The 19,130-nt window shown below is 53.3% G+C and overlaps 6 protein-coding genes across 6 annotated transcripts; 3 read left to right on the top strand and 3 right to left on the bottom strand.

Moving 5' to 3' along the window:
• The first annotated feature begins 2,240 nt into the window (after positions 1-2,240).
• On the top strand, positions 2,241-9,294 carry ACET3X_007769 (uncharacterized protein). Its single transcript, XM_069453951.1, has 3 exons — positions 2,241-8,301; positions 8,354-8,467; positions 8,515-9,294. The coding sequence occupies exons 1-3, from the start codon at positions 2,716-2,718 to the stop codon at positions 8,776-8,778; spliced, it is 5,964 nt and encodes a 1,987-aa protein (XP_069304932.1). The 5' UTR covers positions 2,241-2,715; the 3' UTR covers positions 8,779-9,294.
• A 305-nt stretch (positions 9,295-9,599) lies between these two features.
• Positions 9,600-10,845, top strand: ACET3X_007768 (uncharacterized protein). The gene is made up of 5 exons (XM_069453950.1): positions 9,600-9,835; positions 9,900-9,934; positions 9,991-10,053; positions 10,101-10,112; positions 10,177-10,845. Exons 1-5 carry the CDS (start codon positions 9,703-9,705, stop codon positions 10,690-10,692), a joined length of 759 nt encoding a protein of 252 aa, XP_069304931.1. The 5' UTR covers positions 9,600-9,702; the 3' UTR covers positions 10,693-10,845.
• A 187-nt stretch (positions 10,846-11,032) lies between these two features.
• ACET3X_007767 (uncharacterized protein) lies at positions 11,033-12,022 on the bottom strand (the record flags this gene model as incomplete). Its single annotated transcript, XM_069453949.1, has 3 exons — positions 11,033-11,731; positions 11,782-11,908; positions 11,979-12,022. The coding sequence occupies 3 exons, from the start codon at positions 12,020-12,022 to the stop codon at positions 11,033-11,035; spliced, it is 870 nt and encodes a 289-aa protein (XP_069304930.1).
• Positions 12,023-12,429: 407 nt separating this feature from the next.
• On the bottom strand, positions 12,430-13,908 carry ACET3X_007766 (uncharacterized protein; the record flags this gene model as incomplete). The annotated part of the gene is made up of 1 exon (XM_069453948.1): positions 12,430-13,908. One exon carries the CDS (start codon positions 13,906-13,908, stop codon positions 12,430-12,432), a length of 1,479 nt encoding a protein of 492 aa, XP_069304929.1.
• A 359-nt stretch (positions 13,909-14,267) lies between these two features.
• Positions 14,268-15,585, top strand: ACET3X_007765 (uncharacterized protein; the record flags this gene model as incomplete). The annotated part of the gene is made up of 2 exons (XM_069453947.1): positions 14,268-14,576; positions 14,635-15,585. 2 exons carry the CDS (start codon positions 14,268-14,270, stop codon positions 15,583-15,585), a joined length of 1,260 nt encoding a protein of 419 aa, XP_069304928.1.
• Positions 15,586-15,636: 51 nt separating this feature from the next.
• On the bottom strand, positions 15,637-17,084 carry ACET3X_007764 (uncharacterized protein; the record flags this gene model as incomplete). The annotated part of the gene is made up of 4 exons (XM_069453946.1): positions 15,637-16,177; positions 16,224-16,742; positions 16,802-16,931; positions 16,985-17,084. 4 exons carry the CDS (start codon positions 17,082-17,084, stop codon positions 15,637-15,639), a joined length of 1,290 nt encoding a protein of 429 aa, XP_069304927.1.
• Between the last annotated feature and the right edge of the window lie 2,046 nt (positions 17,085-19,130).

Genomic DNA, 19,130 nt, shown 5'->3' with positions numbered 1-19,130 from the left:
CCTGACACCATCTAGCGTTAGCACTGGCGGCGTAAGTGCATCTGCGTCGGGTGTGTCGCCGACATCTCCCACAGAGTCACTCATGACCGAGTTTGGGCCAGAATATGGTCATGTTGTCATCAAAAACAGCTGCAGTGAAGAGTTGATGGCCGTATCCATTGGTGCCTGGCCGATGGGCGGAAACAGGACGAAGATAGAGGGTCAAAGCCCTATGATTCCTCCTCATAACGGCAGTTGGAACACATGACAAGAGGACATTCGACACGCCATTCCATCTGGTGAAAACTATACCGAAGACTTCCGTGTTACCTGTCCCAATGTCGATGGCGCAGAAGAATACTGCGCAGACTACGATAAACTGCGTGGCCAGGGTGTCTCACTCAAGGTTTTCACCACTGCAAATTCGAGCGAGGTTCTGCAGCTAGAGTACGCGCTTGTGCAGATACCGCGGGGCGATTTAGATTACCTTGAGCTCAACTACGATGTCTCGCTGCTTGACTGTGCCGATCCGCTTAAACATCCCTCGCTTTATGGCACCGACTCTAGCGTTGGGTATCAAAATAATTTTACGGACCAGTCAGTGTCTGCAGAAACAATGAAGCACAAAGTTGATTTGTGTCCTGGATACAAGGGTGGGCTGAGTGTGTCGTTTGAAGCATACGAGGGCTACGAAAGTGACGTGTGTGAGCCGATCGACTTTGATGGAGAGAACTGGTGTAAGATCTATTTCTTCCAGCGGACCAGGGAGGGTGAGCCGAGTTTGAGCTGTCGCGGAGAGTTTCGGGGGAACATGGTGTTGAATCTCTGTGCGGCTAATGCTGGTGCCAATACCACCACTGAGGCTGGCAACGGGTAGTCAAGTTGCTGCTGTTGCTGCTATGAGGTTGGATCCCACGATGATGGCGGAAATCAATCGCAGTGCTGTGTTTCTAGGTTAGGCTTCGTATCAATACTACATAGTATGCCAAATTGATCAGTCGCAGAGCGTTTTTGATGGTCACAGTGCCAGGTCTCGGACTACCGGAGTATGAACAAGGCTCGATCGTGCTCATCTGGCGGTGGCGAAGACCCGCGATCGGATCGGCGATTGCGTTTCGTGGTTGTAACAGACGCAGAGCTCCACGGGCAGTGGTGCGTTGAAGATCGACGCGACTGACTACGGCTGTGGCGTGCTGACACTGCGATTGTCTGTAGATCTGTATTTGATGGTGACAAGCGCTGTAAGGTACCCGACCTCGAGCGGTTTGAGGCTGATTGGTAGGGATCATGTTTCCGAAGCTCGGAAAGGAGTCACGGTAACTCGCGGACGTGGCAGGGTCGTGGTACAGTGGCCACGGTTGGGGCAGGCAAGCTACCTGATATCAAGATCCATATGCCGAGCATTGAGCGGGCATGGTAGTGGGTACGTGTGGTGTTCGCACGTGAGACAGGTACCCGCAGTGCAGGTGACGATTAGAGTTTGTTAGAGTTTTGGATGGCATCTTGTTTCGCATGGCAGCTCTCGGCACTCCCCACCACGTTGTCGTGGTTGACAGGCCTGTCAGAGCTGACAGGTGCTCGAATTATAGAAGCGCCAAAGCCGCTGAGGCTTCCTAGTGTGGCCTGCGAGATCCAGGCGGGTGGTCCGCCCTTGGGCACAATGACACCACAAGTGGTTCCATGCTGGCTACTTGTAGATTAACGTGCATTCGGGCCGAGCACTGGCAGAACGGCCAAATTTTGTGGGATAGCTTATTGAAGACGTCAATCGAGTGAGGGCCCGCGGTATGAGTATGGCTAGTGAGGCTCTCTAGTATACATGGCAGAGGGTTGGTGCGGCAAGCGTCTTCGCGGCTGGCGACTGAGCACTAGTCCGGATAGGGAATGCACGGGAAACCGCTCCTCGCGCATTGCAGGGGAGCCCAGCCAATTGGGACAACGTGGCATCCCGTTGGCTATCAGCCACTGCACAAGTAGCACTTCTGGAACGCGTCGAGAAGCAGACGGGGGCCGGGGCACTGTCGCATTGTCGAGATGGCCATGTGTATGTTGGGCGCACGCAGAGGGGGTGCGGTGAGGTAGTGTAGTGCATGGCCGCGGTGGTTGGGCGGCCAAGGTTACTCAGACTCGGCTTAGGCACCGGAGGCGCGGCTGCAGTCCCTGATGACGTCGGGCGCCAAGATTCGATCATAGCGAAGGCCGTTCTCTGCCAACAATCAATTTCGTCCAAGCGGGAGAGGCTGTAATGACAAAGGAGCGAGGCGGTTTCCCGCGCCAGTACTCATCATTTGCGCGATCCACGATTCACCCAAACTGCTTTTGTCCAGCGCGCCCCAGCGTATCGCCTCGTCGCTTCTGCAAGTGTGCGCAGGCGTTGTGTGTGTGTGTTGAACAAAGGCCACGGCCTCCAGGCTATCCTGCTCCTGATCCTGGCATGAGCCCACCACCTGATTCCTACTCACCAAGCACTCCCAGCTTGTCGTCTGCGCGCCGGGGGGATTCGGCCTGGAGTGGCATTGCGAAAAGACAGCCTCAGTACCACCGGTGGTCCTGTAGTCGTGTGTGTTGTTGTTGTTGAGTTGTCCATGGTGCTGAGGCCTCTACACCGTTCATTCTTGCCCGGACGAGGAGCACACTCGGCGACGTCATAGGCCACCATCCCATCTATGCTCCCTATTACCTCGACCCCATCACGATACCACTTGCGCTTTACGTGGGAGACTGGGGAATGCCATAATGACAAAGGCCCCGTCACCCTCTCCTAGTTCCAAGAGAGAGCCGACTGCGACGCCACCCACCGCACGCCCGCCACTGCAGAGACTGGCCGCCAGCGACGCGAAGCCCTACCACTCGCACACGTCGCAATCCTCGCCCCAGACCCGCCCGACGAGCGACCGCAGCGACGATGAGGCCACCGACACGGAAATGAGCGAGGCAGAGAGCCGGCCGGGCGACGCAGACGATGCGCCGCTGAGCAAGGCCTCGCCCGACGAGATGGAAGTCGAGAGACTGCGCGGCCTGCAGCTCAAGATGCTGCTGCAGCAACAGCAGCGCGCCCGTCTGCGCTCCTCGTCCCACAATGCCTCTGCCCACGCCCCGGGGCCCCGCCGCATCTCGCCCATCAAGGAGGAGCCCATGCCCGGCATCTCGCCAACCCTCGAGGGCGCCTTCAGCAGTCCTACCCCAAGCCCAAACCCGCTGCCCACTGGCCTGACCACATCGACCGAGTCGACCGAGTCTGCGAGGACCATCCGCGGCAGCATGCCCCCTACGCCCGCCGCCCACGCCGTCCGGACCCCCTCGTACCCCTTCCCTTCCGTCCCAAACACACCGAGATGGGCGTCGGCATTCCATATGCCCTTTACCAGCCTGTCGCCTACTGTGGCCGCGGGCCAGCCGCGGGAGTACGCAGTCCCGCAAGAGCGCATCGCCTCGGAGAGCAGCACCCCCGCCGCATCGAGTACGCCCTTTGCCCCAGGAGAGAGATATCACCACAGCCCGGACGCCGAGGACCCGCGATTCCCTAGTCCCAATCTGTATGAAATCGTATTGCGCCTAAGTGCCGAGCCCGGCCTCCCCGCTTGGTGGACGGCTGTGACTTCCATTATGCGCGATCACTACGGGGCAGAAAGAGCGACCTTGGCAGTGCCAGCAGACGCGTCTGATATCGAGAATGTGCCGTGGGGGCAGAAGGCTAGTTTCACTGCCACGACCAATGACGGAAGCCCCCACGCAGCGACTTACCAGGAAGCAACAGGCACTCACCTCCCATCCGAGCAAGAGCTAGGCCCACGTGAAAATGAACATGCTGATATGCCACCTGCCACCACGATCCCAGAGCGCAGGCCGAAGCTGTTCTCGCATCATTCCTTTGCAGGCCACGAACGCCAGAGATCCAACACATCGCCAGATACTCCAACACCGGCGCCGCCCACCCGACCAAGAGGTCCGATGAGGGCGGCGAGCCATGCACCCCACATGATGGCAAGGCCAGAGCATCCACTAAGACAGGTTTCACAGGCTTCGTTTGACGGCACCTCTGCCGCATTTGCCGGATCAACTCCAACAGGCGGTCCTACTTTCAGTGACCCTGAATTTTCTAGTGTGGGAGACCCATCGCCACCCAGTGCTGTGTACCACGTACTTCGAGCTCTTGATCATGAACCAGATGCCCTCATCGACAACACAGGTGTCAATCGTGTGCTGGAAAGAGGACGTCTGGTCACTCTTACCAGAGACTATTCAACTTCGCATGCAACATCCAAAGAAGACCTAGGCAAGGACAAACAGGACCAGCCCAAACCTTCTGCGATACAGGGCAGTGCTGCTGCACAAGAAGCCCACAAGACTACCGCTGCTCGCGGCCGAGCTAACCTAGCAACCAATGATCCCCGCCTGCCGCAACGTTATGAGGAGTACGAGCAATACCCGAGCTCACCGTGGGCACAATCACCCGCCCCATCGCCAGCCATTCAGAATGATGCTGACGCCAATCCCTTCTTCACCATGGGCAACGTTGACGAGGAGACTTTCAATCCCTCGCGCTCGCCGCAAGACTACACACAGTATGGCATGGTTGAGGCCATTGGTGTTGACAGAGCCAGCACAGTCACGCACATACCGCTGATACATCCTATCCTGTCGCAGGTAATGGCGTCACCGGCTACTTCCACGCCATCGCAACAACCAGCTATGACAAGACGGTCATCGGAACAGTCCACGTCCACATCGCTGAATAAAGAAGGGTTTGTTCGGAAGGCTCCTATTGCAATTCTTTCGATACTGTCGCCTATCGTTCCATACCCGCGTAACCTGACCAACTCACTGAAACACCTCGGACCTCACCTGGCTACGTCATTTTCCAATGCTTGGCACTTTACCAACGCTCAGGCTCAAGTTGCATCAATCCGACAACGCCGCATGGCAACCGGAACTTCAGCGGGCGTCAACCTGCCATCAGATTCCGATAGTCTCGATGATTTGCTCCACCTTGACCTTGAGGATATCACCAACTCAGCAGCAGGTAGCGTTACTAGCCCTTCCGACTACTCTGGCCGATCCAAGCACAGTCCTGGTGGATCCATCGCCGGGACTCCAGGCTGGGATACTTCTTCAGTCGGTTTTTCGAGTAAGCATTCCATGGGCGGCACGCCAGGCCATCTTGCCGGCAGTGAAGCGGTTGAGAGTTACTTTGATGCTAGAAGACAATATGGAAAGACATTGAACCCGCCGACGCCGGGTCCGCACGACCAAGCAGCACGGAAAACCGACAAGCGTCCTGGAAAGCGCGTGACAATGAATCCTGTAGCAGAAAAGGTTAACGAGGATACTGCCAAGGGACGGAGCGACAAGGCCGACGAGTCATCGGGCACACGTCGCGCTCCGATGCAAGGCGCTTCAACCCGTGGGCACTCATTCCTGCACTCATACGGTGCGGACTTTAGCTCGTCGTTCCAGTCCTTGCCAGCAGCGACAACGCCAGGCGGAAGAGCCCCAGGTCAGCCTGGACACGTAAGGGGTCCGTCAACCACCGAAGCGTCCGACATGCCACCTCCTTCCGAGAGTCTACTCAGAACCATCACCGACTCCTTGCCGGTCCAAATTTTCACCGCCGCACCCAATACTGGTGCGATCACTTGGGTGAACTCAAAGTTTTTAATATACAGAGGCCAGGATCAACGCCAAGTATTGCAGGACCCGTGGGATGCAATCCACCCAGAGGATCGTGACTCGTACCTAGAAGAGTGGAGCAGATCGCTGCGCACTGGACAGCAATTACAGAAGAAGGTGAGACTGCAAAGGTTCGACCACTGCTATCGATGGTTCTACGTCCGTGTGGCCCCACTCAAGAACAAGCGTCAACAGATTGTTCACTGGATTGGGACCAATATGGACTTTCACGAACAGCATACTGCTGAGCTCAATTCGGCACGGCAACAGGAGACGGCTGCGTCGGAGGCTAAATACCGCGCGCTAGCAAATTCAAGCCCGCAGATCGTTTTTGTTGTTTCGGATCGGAGGGGCGTGACGTTCTGCAACTCGCAATGGACTGCTTTTTCTGGCCAGACCGAAACCCAGGCCCTGGTCAACGGCTTTTTAGAGCACGTGCATCCTGATGATGTCATCAAGTGTAAGCTTCCAGAATTGGACGAAGACGGAGTGGCCAATGTTCCCACTTCGATGCCAGCAGACAATGGGCCAGCCGAATCCAACTCGTCCGATGCCTCGTCGGAGACTGAGAGGACAATCACTAGTCCCGGTGGATCGATGCCTGATCGCATGGACATGCCTCAGGCAAAGTTGTCGAAACTTGCAAGTACCGGCATATTGAGAGTCGCCAAGGATGCGCACGGGCGAGCATCTTACTCTACCGAAGTGAGACTGCGCAACAAGGACGGCGAATACAGGTGGCATCTTGTTAGGATCTTGTTGGAGAAGTCGCTCTCTGAAGATGGTGACGAAGAGACTTGGTACGGCACAGCCACAGACATCAACGACCACAAGCTGCTCGAGCAAACATTGAAGGAGACTATGGATGCAAAGTCCAAGTTCTTGAGTAACATGTCCCACGAGATTCGGACGCCCTTGAACGGCATCTCCGGCATGGTAAACTTCCTGCTCGATAGTACGCTCAACTCCGAACAGCTAGAACACGTCAACATTATCAAAGCCAGTACTGACAGTCTGCTAAATCTCATCAACGATATTCTTGATCTGTCAAAGGTGGAAGCTGGCATGATCAAGCTGTCGATGGAATGGCTTCATCTGCCATCGCTTCTGGAGGAGGTCAACGATCTGAACATGGGCTTGGCCATACAGAAAGGCCTTGAACTCAACTACCTCGTGGATGAAGGAGTACCCGCAGAAGTCAAGGGTGACAAGTTCCGTATCCGACAAGTCCTTCTCAATGTGGTTGGCAATGCGATCAAATTTACTGAGAAAGGAGAAATCTTTATTCGATGCAAGCTGCAACCACCCGATCGTTCTCGTCCCCTACGAGACAACGAGACTATGATCCGGTTCGAGGTTGTAGACACCGGTCAAGGCTTCACTGATGCTGAGGCTAAGTATCTCTTCAAGCGATTCAGTCAGATTGATGCCAGCAGTACCAGGCAACATGGTGGAACTGGCCTTGGCTTGGCCATTTCCATGCAGTTTGTGGAACTCCATGGAGGCAGAATGGATGCTCGAAGTGCGCCTGGCAAGGGCTCAACATTCTTCTTCACAATCAAATTTGGGCTCCCAACTGCCGACGACTACCCTAAGCCCCAGGTGTCTACCCCGGGAACACCAGCCTTTGAGACACCACTCTCGATGCCACCGGTGCCTTCGCTTCCGCCTCAGCCCTCTGCTCTCCAGAAGTTTGTTCAGTCGCAGAACCCAGGGCATGCACAGATAAAGCGCGTATCAAGCGTGTCATCGGAGAAGAGCGAATCTCCCAGATCTCCAGCGTTGAGCCTATCAGCTTCTGAACGATCGCGCGACTCGCCCTCTCTCTCGTCTGGGAGCTCGGATCATTCCCTGACAAGCGCCGCACTTACTGGACAGTCAAGCTTGCGTTCGGAAAGGTCGTCTGCGTCCTCTTACTTGAAAGAAACCAGTCCTGCTCCGGACGCAGATATCAAACTAGCTCTGCCTCCCAAGCGAACTGATAGCGACCCACAGGCTTCCAAGACCGACTCTTCAACATCTCTCGAGTCTGACCAGACTCAACGCGCATCGTCACCGCATCGCAGTCTTTCACCACTTGGTAGCGCCTTGCAACCTCCCATGTATTCCATCTTGGTGGTTTGCCCACTGGAACACAGCAGAGAGGCGACGATTCGACACATCAAGAATACGCTTCCTCAAGGGATACCCCACCAGGTGACTGGTCAGGCTAGCGTGATTGAAGCGCAGAAGATGATGGGTGGCGACAACCCGGTGTTGTTTACCCATGTTGTACTCGTGTTACACGACACTGCCGAGGTACACGCCATTGTGGATCAGATTTTCAGTTCCATGGCGTACGGTAACACATCTGTCGTTGTCGTCTCGGATCCGTCCCAGAAGAAAGAGCTTATCAAGGAAGCACCAGTGTATGATTATGAGCAGCTTCATCTGGATCGACGCCTGCAGTTCATCTACCGTCCGCTCAAGCCATCAAAGTTTGCCGTTATCTTTGACCCACAAAAGGAGCGTGAGTCCAGTACGGACCGCAACCAGGACAGCGCGCAGCAGGTCGTGGTCAGCCAAAAACTCGTCTTTGAGGAACTCAAGCGTCGGGTAGGTGGCAAGAATCACAAGGTCTTGCTGGTCGAAGACAACAAGATCAACCAGACGGTAAGCATTGACTGCATACATTGCACATTGGTCCATACTAACTGCTTTGTAGGTGATCTTGAAGTTTCTTGCCAGAATCGAGATTGAAACAGAGACAGTACAAGACGGTGTTCAAGCTACCGAAACCTTCTTTTCCAAACCACCCGGTTACTATTCAATTGTGCTTGTAAGTAGCAATACTGGTCTCTTTTGTTTTGCGCTAATGTTGGTTAGTGTGATTTGCACATGCCCAACAAAGATGGGTATCAGGCTTGCAAAGAGATCCGGCAGTGGGAGAAGAAGCATGGCTACCGTCGCCACCCAATAATTGCACTCTCGGCCAACGTGCTGGGTGACGTATACGCAAAGTGCGTAGAAGCGGGCTTCAATTCGTATGTTACGAAACCCGTAGAGTTCAAGGAGCTGTCTCTTGCCATGACCAAGTTCCTGGATCCGGCCGACCCGTCTAAGCCGCCTGCCCTCATGAAGAAGAAGTGAGCGGGGCTCTGTTTTACTTTCACGTACACGAACACCTATTGTATCGAGGCATGGTACTCGATTTTAGTCCTACTTGCATCAGCGAACGGCGCAGTTGGGGAAAACACGGCATGTGCTACTAGGCACATGGGACGTGACATGCGTCCGCGTTCTATCACCAACGCACTAGAGGTGCGCTTTCCTCGTCTGGATGCTGTTGGCGTCTTATATCCTTAGTTTGAGTCTGCATTTTTGGATTGGGTAATGGACGTAATGGTTTCTTGTGGATGCATGGGCATTTGACGGCGCATTGTTACTTGGGAGCGTAGTTGGTGGAGAATCATACCCTTTGGCACAGTCGGTTGGGAGGTATCGTGACGGCGGATTTTGCCGTAGGATAGAAAGAGGGGGAATACCAACAGGCATCTTATATATACACCAAGGTATGGGTGGGAATGTTGATGCGAATGCAGCCCCACAGATGAGCGCGAACTTGTACGATAGACGATGTAACGGAGATGAGAATATACTCTAAGATCAACATGTCAACACTCGTGGTCTCTGTTGAGGTTTCGTGCAGTGCGGATGATATGTACAGGGCTGAAGCGCTCCACGCGACCAACATGCATACGCTAAACATGCATGCCCGTGTCAAGAAACGTCTTCTCCACCCCTCAAACCCACGATGCAAACATCACCACTTGCTCCATGGTTAGTCATCTCTGTGCTCATTGGCTGGTCTGAGATGCACCTGACATCTCCGTGGCGTTGATTGGCCGATATGTACAGGGGTTGGTGTTGTCGTCATTGTCGGCCTGAGCTTCCTTATTACCCAAAGTCCGAAGCACCCCTCTGACGCCTGTCGCGCCCTGACACTGTCTTTCTTCCATCGCTCGTCTGATTCAGACTCTTTCATCACGGTCCTTGGTTCTACACGATTCCATCATGGCTTCTGCGACCGGAATACCGCCAAATGCCGCTGCGGCGCGTGGCCAGAGCGAAGAAGAGCCTCTTCTGGGTAGAAGAGGAGATGCTAGCCAAGCGCATGGACAGCCGCTCTATCACAACCTGTGGATTGGTACGTGTCGGGAATATGCGCAAAGCTTTTGCATTGCGAACAAGAAATACTAATAGACTGACAGGCACCGCTCCCATCGCGCAAGCAGGTATATGGATCGTAAGCGCACCACCGCGACACGTCGAGTATCACAACATATACTGACCGACCAACAGCTAGCAGCCATCATCTGGGGAGCCATCTTCTCCAACAAACTCATCTTCTTCTCCGCGCATCCAGTAAGCCCGTCTGTCTACATGTCTCCAAACACCTGCTAACCGCCCAGCTCCTCAACTCCGTAAGCCACAACACTACTCTAGTCACCCCTTCCCGACAACCGTATCATTGATACCCCCCATTAGGCCGGCTTCCTCCTCGCTATCCAAGCCGCTCTCATCCTCCAACCCACGCACACGCCCGAGCAGAAGCGCTCCGGCACCGTCGCCCACTTCCTCTTCCACGCCGTGGGCGCATCGGCGCTAACAGCCGGCCTCATCATCATCGAGATGAACAAAGCCGGGCCCGGTCACGAACACTTTGAGTCTGCGCACGCGCGTCTCGGGCTTTTGTTTTACATACTCGTATACATTCAGGCCATGGTCGGCTTCACGCAGTACTATGTCCCGCAGCTCTATGGTAGCGTAGATAACGCAAAGAGCGTGTACAAGTACCATCGCATGGCGGGTTATATTATTGCTGTCTTGGGACTTGCGACGATCTGCGCGGCGACGTGGACCACGTATAATTTGAACTTGGCGCATATTCAGCACTGGGCTGTTATTGTGGCAAGTGTCTTGGTACTGGTGGGTGTTGTGCCGAGGATTAGGCTGAGTAAGTTTGGGATCAAGACGCAGGAGGGCGAGGTGAGGTTGCAGTAGATTGGGGTATGTTATGAACGTGCCATGTTCAGGTAGATTGTGCTAAGGTCTGCATACACGGGAAAATGACTTGATAGATACGACACAGATGTAGTTTGGGTCTTTGGATATGACGTTGCATTGGAAGGCGTGTTGGTATACATCCTATTCTCCACATTGTCCACATCCCTTGTTCCCTGTTCTAGCACTTTGGATGGCAACATCTCTTCCTTCTAGGCGATTGAACCAAGCCCTCAAAAACATGATTAGCTCGCTGAAGGCTTTCTAGTGTCTCGCTCTACCAGGCACTACCGCTCTCATCAAGCCCACATGCACTGAGCAAAGCCCATCGCTCCCGTCTCTACCAACCATACTCTTTAATCTTTTCTTCCAGAATACCCAAAGCAAGACCCTCGAAATCTTCCAAGAGAAAGTTAACTTCGGTCTTCTTGATCAACTCCATGTGTGCGCTTATCGTAGAACTGACGATGTTGCGCAGACCTTCGTCATGATCAGGAGTGGTGGAGAAGACATGGTGAGCCGCAACGGAGAATTTATCGTCGTTCCAAAAGTGTATGCATGCCCTGTGGAATTTCTCGATGACCAGGTCCTTCAGCCCTACCACGTCGTATTTGTCGGCAATCTCGTACATCTTGGCGTGGAGGAGGAGTTGATCGGCCTTGCCGTTGAGTGAAGGTAGCGGATTTGGAGGGTTACATTCGTTGCAGTTAGAGTCTGGACATTGGTAATAACAGTTTGCCCCAGTAGTGGAGCCATGGTACTGATCGCATTCATGATGCGGACAAATGTAAAACTCATTGCAGGGCTGAGGCGAAGAGTTGCATTTGTTAGGGAATCCGTATCTGTGTACCGATCCGTTGAGAGCTCGCCGTGAGCGATATTGTTTAGCCACCTTTTGAACTCGGGCGAAGGGTGCAGCGGTCGAAGAGTCGGTGTCAGGTAGCAACGGCTTATATTCACCTTCGTAGAGGTACTGCATCAAGAGCTTAACAATGGCCGGTTCATCCTCGGGAAGATCAATGATTCCGCTCTGAGATTCCTTGATAGGCCGTCAGTCTCTGCTCAGTCATTGGTGTATCAGACACTCACTATTCCACCAAACTTTAGCGTGCGGACGAAGAACTCAGCGCGCTCGCAGACGATGACCTTGTGGACCTTGTGTTTGTCATTACCGCAGGTAATGGTGAGATCGGAGTACGCGCCAGATTTGAGGAAACTTGTAGCGAGTCAGTATGTTCGCGGTATGGAACTGAGTACCAAGGATGGTATATTGGAGCAGAACATACCCTTTTAGTGAGGCCAAAATCTGCTTCTGGGCAACTCCTGCCATCTTTTTCTCTGTCGTGGTTGCGTTTTTGAGTGTGGAAGAAGCTCCAGACTGTAGTGAGTATTTCCTAATTTATATCATCGGAGCGACCTTCCTTCGTGGGCATATTCATAGACAAGGTGTATGTGAATGAAGGCCGTGGAAAGCTGACGTATGGGATATGTACCAGGCACCGGGAAGAGACGAGTGAAACGTAGTTTCTGTCAGCAATAACATCCAGAGCACTACGCACTAAAGGCACGACAGAACCTTGAATTATAAGTAGCACAATAATCGGTGTAAGGATACATGCACGCGTCGCAGTAGAAACGCAGACCATATGGAATTTATGAACATACTTGATGAGATTATACGTCGTTACTCATGTGATTCAACGTCGTGAAGAGAATATCCAACTAACAATCATTAATTTACAACCTCGCCTCAACTGGCCCTCCTTGCGACTGACGCTCCTGCGTCTGCCCCTGCCCCTTCTGCCGTATCGCCTCCTCAAAGATCTGCATGAACCTCCAAACATCGTTGAAAGTGTTGTACATTGGCACAGGCGCAACCCGAATGATACCGGGTTTCCTCTTGTCGCAGATAACACCGTTCTCTGCAAGCGCCGCGCTCGCATCGTCAAAAACGTCTTCTGGTAGCAGGACACTGAGTTGTGCGCCACGGAAACGAGGATCTGTGGGTGTGATGACTTGAAAGGGGAAAGCGCCGTCCTTGATGTTGCGTGCGGCGATCTGAGAGAGCAGGTGCTCGGCGTATGCCGTCAACAGCAGAGATCGTGACCGTAGGTCAGCCATGGAAGTCTTCTCAAAGACGCTGAGGGAGCCAGCCAGGCATGTGAGGTCGACAATCGACGGGTTTGAACATTGGAAGCCTTGGGCGCCAGGCGTGGGAACGAACTTGTTATCCATGAGGAAGCGTGATGATTTGTCGTGGCCGTACCAGCCCTTCAGTCCCGTGTAATGGTCGTTGTTGCCGTGCTTCTCGTGTACGAAAGCACCCGCGATAGCACCGGCGCCGGCGTTCATGTACTTGTATGTGCACCAGCAGGCGAAGTCGACATCCCAGTCATGAAGCTTCAGCTCAGCGTTGCCGGCAGCGTGTGCCAAGTCCCATCCGATGGTGATATTGTGCTTCCGTGCATGTGCAGTGATGGTCGGGATATCGAGTAGTTGACCGCTGTAGTACTGGATACCGGGTAGCATGATCAGCGCCAGCTCGTCCACGTTCTCGTCAATAAGTCGGAGGATGTTTTTGGTGGTCATAATGTATCCGTCGTCTGGTTCGACCAACAGCATCGACTTCTTAGGGTCGAGACCATGCCACTCAATCTGCGACTCGATTGCATACCAGTCGCTAGGGAATGGTCGCCACTCGCACATGATCTTGTGCTTCTTCTCCGTCGGCTTGTAGAATGCAGCCATCATCAAATGCAAGTTGATGGTCAATGAGTTCATGGCAACAATTTCTGAAGGCGAAGCGCCAACGATATCAGCCATCCTCCTTGAGCATAACGCAGCCATGTCTTGGTATGGGGTAAGCGGCGAGTCCTCGAGGGCGGTAAAGTGGCCACCGACGGCGATGGATCCCCATGTCTTTAGGTATGCGTTCAGGTGCTCGCCAACAGCTTTTGGCTGCAGACCTAATGAGTTACCGCAAAAGTAGATTGCCTCATCGTCGGGTGTTGATGCTGGGTTGGCGGTTTGTGCGTCATCTTTCAGGGTTTTCCGCTTGAGTTGTGCTTTGCTCGGAACAACGAATTCCGGTCGGAATGTCTTGGGGATCTCTGCGCTCTGGTCGAGAGAGTGCGCAAAGTCTGATGATTCGGCATTTGCTGGCCACTGTGGCTTTTGGCCCTGGTGAAGCTGTTTGATCGCTGCGGCGGCGTCCATGGCGATGTATTGTTGGTAAAGTGTATGTGACTTGGAGAATGCCAACCGAGCGGTAATGTTATGTAGAATGTGAGAATGCCGTCAGGCAGACGGCGTCAGACTATATATGCATCGCGATCCGACAATTACGTCTCCAAGTAAGAGTCTTTGAGGCGTGCGCAAACTAACCTTGCACCTTCCCAATTGGGGTGACGGATAGAGTTCCGATGCCACATCCGTCATTCCGGGTTCCGACAACCATCCGAACGCGACTGTGGATCTTTCTGTTCAGCGCAATAAAGCAGGAGTTTGCCGCTCCAAGGCAGGACGTATCCTTCCGATATTTCTTGTGCAACATTACTGTCGCTACCACTTCCGCAATGAGTCCTCATAAAGTTCCCGTCCTTCCTTCACCCGCCGCACTCCCCTATTATGGCATCTCAAAGAACGGCTTCTTACCTGCCGAGCCACCGTTGACTCGCTTATCGCATACCTACTATCAACCATGGGAGAAGATAATTGAACAGATTCCAACACTCATCGAGACACAACAAATACGGCAATGGGTTGATGAGTTGCCGGTTTTAGACACGTCCCATCTCTCTCGTGAGGCAGAATGGCAGAGAGCTCATTCAATGCTGGCCGTCATAGCTCAAGGTTACATCTGGGCTGGTCCTGAGCCATCAGAGGTATGTCAGCATTGACTCTCGATCGTTCGAAGACACAAAACTCTGACAATAGACGTAGCGACTACCTCCAGCCATTACTGTGCCATTCCTGCAGACTGCCGAGTACCTTGAAGTACATCCAGTGGCCACATATGCAGCTCTAAACTTGTGGAACTGGACACCATTGAGCCAAGACATCGACTTGACACAACCGGAGAACATGGTGGCACTGCACACAGCGACTGGTAGTGACGATGAATCATGGTTCTTCATCATATCGAACGCCATGGAGGCAAGGGCTGGCCCACTGATCGAGGTCATGCTGGGTGCAATCGAAGCAGCCGAGACCAATGATGTCGCAACAATCATACACGCGCTGCAGTATTTTCGACAAGGAATGCAAAGCATTGGCCAGCTGCTGGAGCGTATGGATGAGCGATGTGATCCACAAATGTTCTATCATACCATCCGACCCTTCCTGGCAGGCAGCATGAACATGGCCACTGCCGGTCTACCCAACGGTGTTTTCTACGACGAGGGCAACGGGAGAGGCACGTGGCGCGCATATCGGGGTGGATCCAATGGCCAATCGTCATTGCTGCAGTTTTTCGATGCCGTTCTCTCTGTCGACCATTCCAGGAGTGGCGGCTTCCACCCAGAAATGCGTGGATACATGCCTGGGCCCCACGCCCGCTTCCTTGACGACGTCGAAGCGATCGCGAACATCCGGAGCTATGTGAACAGTCATAGAGATGACATTGAGCTCCTGACAGCATTCAATGAAGCAGTCGCAGCACTCAGCGGTTTCCGGGACAAGCACATCGCTCTGGTCACCAGATACATTATCATACCGAGTCGGATGGGCAAGCCAAAGACTGGCCCTAAGAGAAGAGACATCGCTTCCGCCTCGACCGAACTGGCTACCGAGAAGCCAAAGACGCAAGAATTAGTCGGAACGGGAGGTACCAAGCTGATACCATTCCTACGAACTTCTAGAGACGAGACTAGCGAAACGAAAGTTGTGCATTGAACGGCGTTGAATGATACCCATTAGAAAGATAATCCTGGCGCCATTTGGGGCCTATGGGAAGAAGTCGCTACCAGTCTGTTGATCATGAATGGGAAACAAGGGTATATCGGCCACAGATACGCCATCGAGGTTGTGAGTGCCTGGTTGGAGGAAATCTTGGAGACCTTGATCGTTCTCGCTCGGCCATGGCATGGCAAAGAAGTCGGCATCGTATATAGTCCAATCGAGTGGCGCTGTAGAGGAGACATGGCGCTGGATGGAATCTCGAGAAGCCATAGAACCAGGGCCGAGCTGTGCCTCGCATTCATCCGTCTGAGGCTGAAGACCAGTAGGCTCAGATGGCAATAAACCAAACAATTCTGACGAAGCTTGTTTCCGTTTTCGTCGCAAATGCAACTCTCTCTTCTTGGCATGTGCGGTGGTGATCTTGAGTAGCGATTGGGCGACTTGCGAATATTGTCGGGCATGAGGGTCGACTTGGCCAAAGTGATCCATACATATTATCGCATCCTTGCAGCTGTCTACCAACATGAGTCCTGAATCACCAAGCACACCAACTGCAAGAACAAGCGTCGCTGTGAAAAGCCAAGACCTGGTACGTGTGAGCATTAGCTGGCTTGGAAGAAGGTGTAGCTTACACTATCAGCGGCATCCTGCGAGGCAACTGGTTTGTACGAATGACAGCCAGTAGAGTGTCAACTAGCGTTGAAGCTGCATCAAGTGCAGCGTCCGCGTATTTGCGCTTCTCCTGGTGATCGGCTTGTGTGCCTCCGCTTTTCAGTGGTGCGCCCATGTATTCATACAACTCGTAGATGAGGAATGGTCGTGTGAGTAGCATTATGCCGTAGTAGTAAGAGCAGAGTGTGGAGCAAGCGCCCACCACCGCCTCACGAGAACGACGTCTAGCAGTGAGATCGGACAGTTGATGCAGCCATTTGGATGCCCAGTTCTTCAGTTGACGGGAGACATAATCGGCAATACGTAGTGATATACGTTTGCGCGAGTACACTTCAACGACAACACGTTCGATGATCATGAAAATCTGGACGCTTGCATCCAGTATACTGACATCATCGGCTTCCATGTCCGCCTCGAAGGTATTGTACTTGACGGTGCAGTCAACGTCGGAAGTGGATGGAGGGCGACCTAAGGCGTTGCTAGATTACGAGCAGAGTAGTTAGCGAATAGACCATGATGACGCTCAATCGCTTCCTACCTTATTAATTGATCAGTGACACGAATGCTCTTCCAGATGCGATCTCGTATCAGCTTGATGGTCTCTCCAAAGGAAGCGTTTACTTCGGTTCGGTGTATGCCGATTGCGTATGCGGCACGCGCAGCCAAGGCTAGGAAGTGTTAGCGATCCGCATGCGATTGTTCCGCGTTCTCATTCGCATACAGAAATACAGGTAGGCTCCGTTCGGTTGAGATGCTCGGAGCATGAAGATCGCTACGAGCGCGAAGCCTTGGACTGTAGAGACATTCATGCTACTGCACATATGCTTCAGAAGCAGATCTCGAGCAGTGTTGAACCAAGCTTCCGCTTTCTCTTCAAAACTCTCTTGTGCACCGATGGCAAGAACAAGGTAAAAGACTGAGGCTGCAGTATCATCTGAGCTTGCGGTTCTGCTACTTGCCCAGGCTTTGAGCTCAGGAGCAAGGTCCTCCTTCTGGAATAGCTGAACTAGACCACTACTTGCAGCAATATATTCGTCGACTAACGCGTCTATTTGATGCACATCGACTGGTGGACAGGAATGTTGATCTGCTGATTCGGGTCGCGCAATCTCGATGATGGGGTCGCGAGTGGCTTGGACGGTGGCTCTTGGGTCCACTTCAGATGTGATGAGGTGTCTGACTGTCTGTAGAAAAGACAGCGGAGCGCAATCGCCAATGAAGATGGATTTCCCTTGCGCGTCACGAAGGATGCGGCCTTCAAGAGGCACCACTGTGTCTCCCTGCTGATCTTCCCTACTTAGTGTTGGGGATGGCGGTGTTCCAACGTCGGCAACTTCACGATCATTCCTTTCCCGCAGAACATTGTTCTGTTCGTCGCGATCGCGGTCATTTGGTGTATGGCCTGCAGAACGAGCCGCCGGACGGTGGACATCGTCGGAACGAGCACCGTGAGTAGGAGTGTGTCCAGCGGAACGTGTGGAAAGACGGACATGATGACCACTGAACGTGCATGTAGCTGCACGATCCTTTCGCGTACAGTAGGCGCATGGTTGTTCGCCGTCGCATTTGACCTTTCTTTTCTTACAAAGATCGCAGGCTGCAGCAACGCGCTCAAGTCGACGCCGTTTATCCGGACGCGTCGGCAGTTGATCCAATGATGTGGACATGTCGAGATCAGTGTAATTGATCGGGTGCGGATGATCCGACGAGACTGTCGGATAGAAACTTCAGGGTGAGAGTGGGTCCGGCATACATTAGGCCGATGTGCGAACGTCATTCCGAGGGTGGCTGGCAGCATCATCACCACTGGACGCGTCCGTCATCCGCTAGTCAACTACAGAATCTACGAACATATGATCAGGTTGCGCATATGTAATATGGCAGTGGAACCTCAGGTGATGACATGCGAGTACTGTGGACAATCAGGATTTCTGGCGCGAAGTTGCGAGATCTTATGGCTGTGCGCCTCGCCTTCGGCCACATGCTTCACGACTCGCTAGAGGCCTCTTGCCTCAAGGGCCCCTTCCTCGTGCCCAACGCCCATAGTCCATACCAGCGCACTTAACAATCCTCCCTCGACAACTCCATGGAGCTGCCTCTCGCCTCGCGCCTCAAACCCCAGTCTTCTCAACGCATTTTTACTCGCTTCGTTGTCCGCTCTACAAAAAGCGCAGAATTCCTTTTGTCCTCTTTCGTCTCTGAAGTAGCTCAGCAGTGCTGTTGCAGCTTCAGTAGCATAGCCATTTCCAAAATATCGAGACAGTAAACCGAAGCCGACATCTGGGATTGTCGGTGCTGCAGGGTCCGACGGGAAACGTGCATGTTGCATCGATACGATGCCGATTGGCACCAATCGTCCTCCTGATAAAGCCAAGGCGGTTTCTTCAGGTGCTGACATGTCCGAGGTCAAGGCTGGCTTCAGCGAGACCAGGTAGCGACCATAGCCCGTGTTCTCCATTTTGTTTACACCGTCAGTGATGAACTTCCGGCCAGCATCACGCGGGGGAGTGCTTATTGCCTTCTCCACGTCGGCTGCAGGCATCTCTTTAGCGATGCCTGGACTGAGCATCAGGTCGTATATGAAGTCGCAATGCGCATCATTGGTTGGTAAAAGGTGGGATATGAAGAGACGGGGTGTCGAGAGATGGAAGTTATTGTCAAGCATTCTGAATGAGGCTGAAGGAGCTTATTTCATGGCCAAGCTGGGTTATAAGTGTTTCCGTCTGGATACACCAAATGATGGTTGCCTAGAGATATGGCAGATCGCTCAGACAGCTTGAGTTTAGCCTGCGCGGAACGCCTGAGAGCAGGAAGTTTGACTCATCAGTGCCTTCGCTTGATTACCTGATTGGGGGGCGGACGTCGGC

The sequence above is a fragment of the Alternaria dauci genome, chromosome 7, assembly GCF_042100115.1.
Source record: "Alternaria dauci strain A2016 chromosome 7, whole genome shotgun sequence".
NCBI lineage: Eukaryota > Fungi > Ascomycota > Dothideomycetes > Pleosporales > Pleosporaceae > Alternaria > Alternaria dauci.
This window is presented reverse-complemented; position numbering and strand designations above follow the sequence as displayed.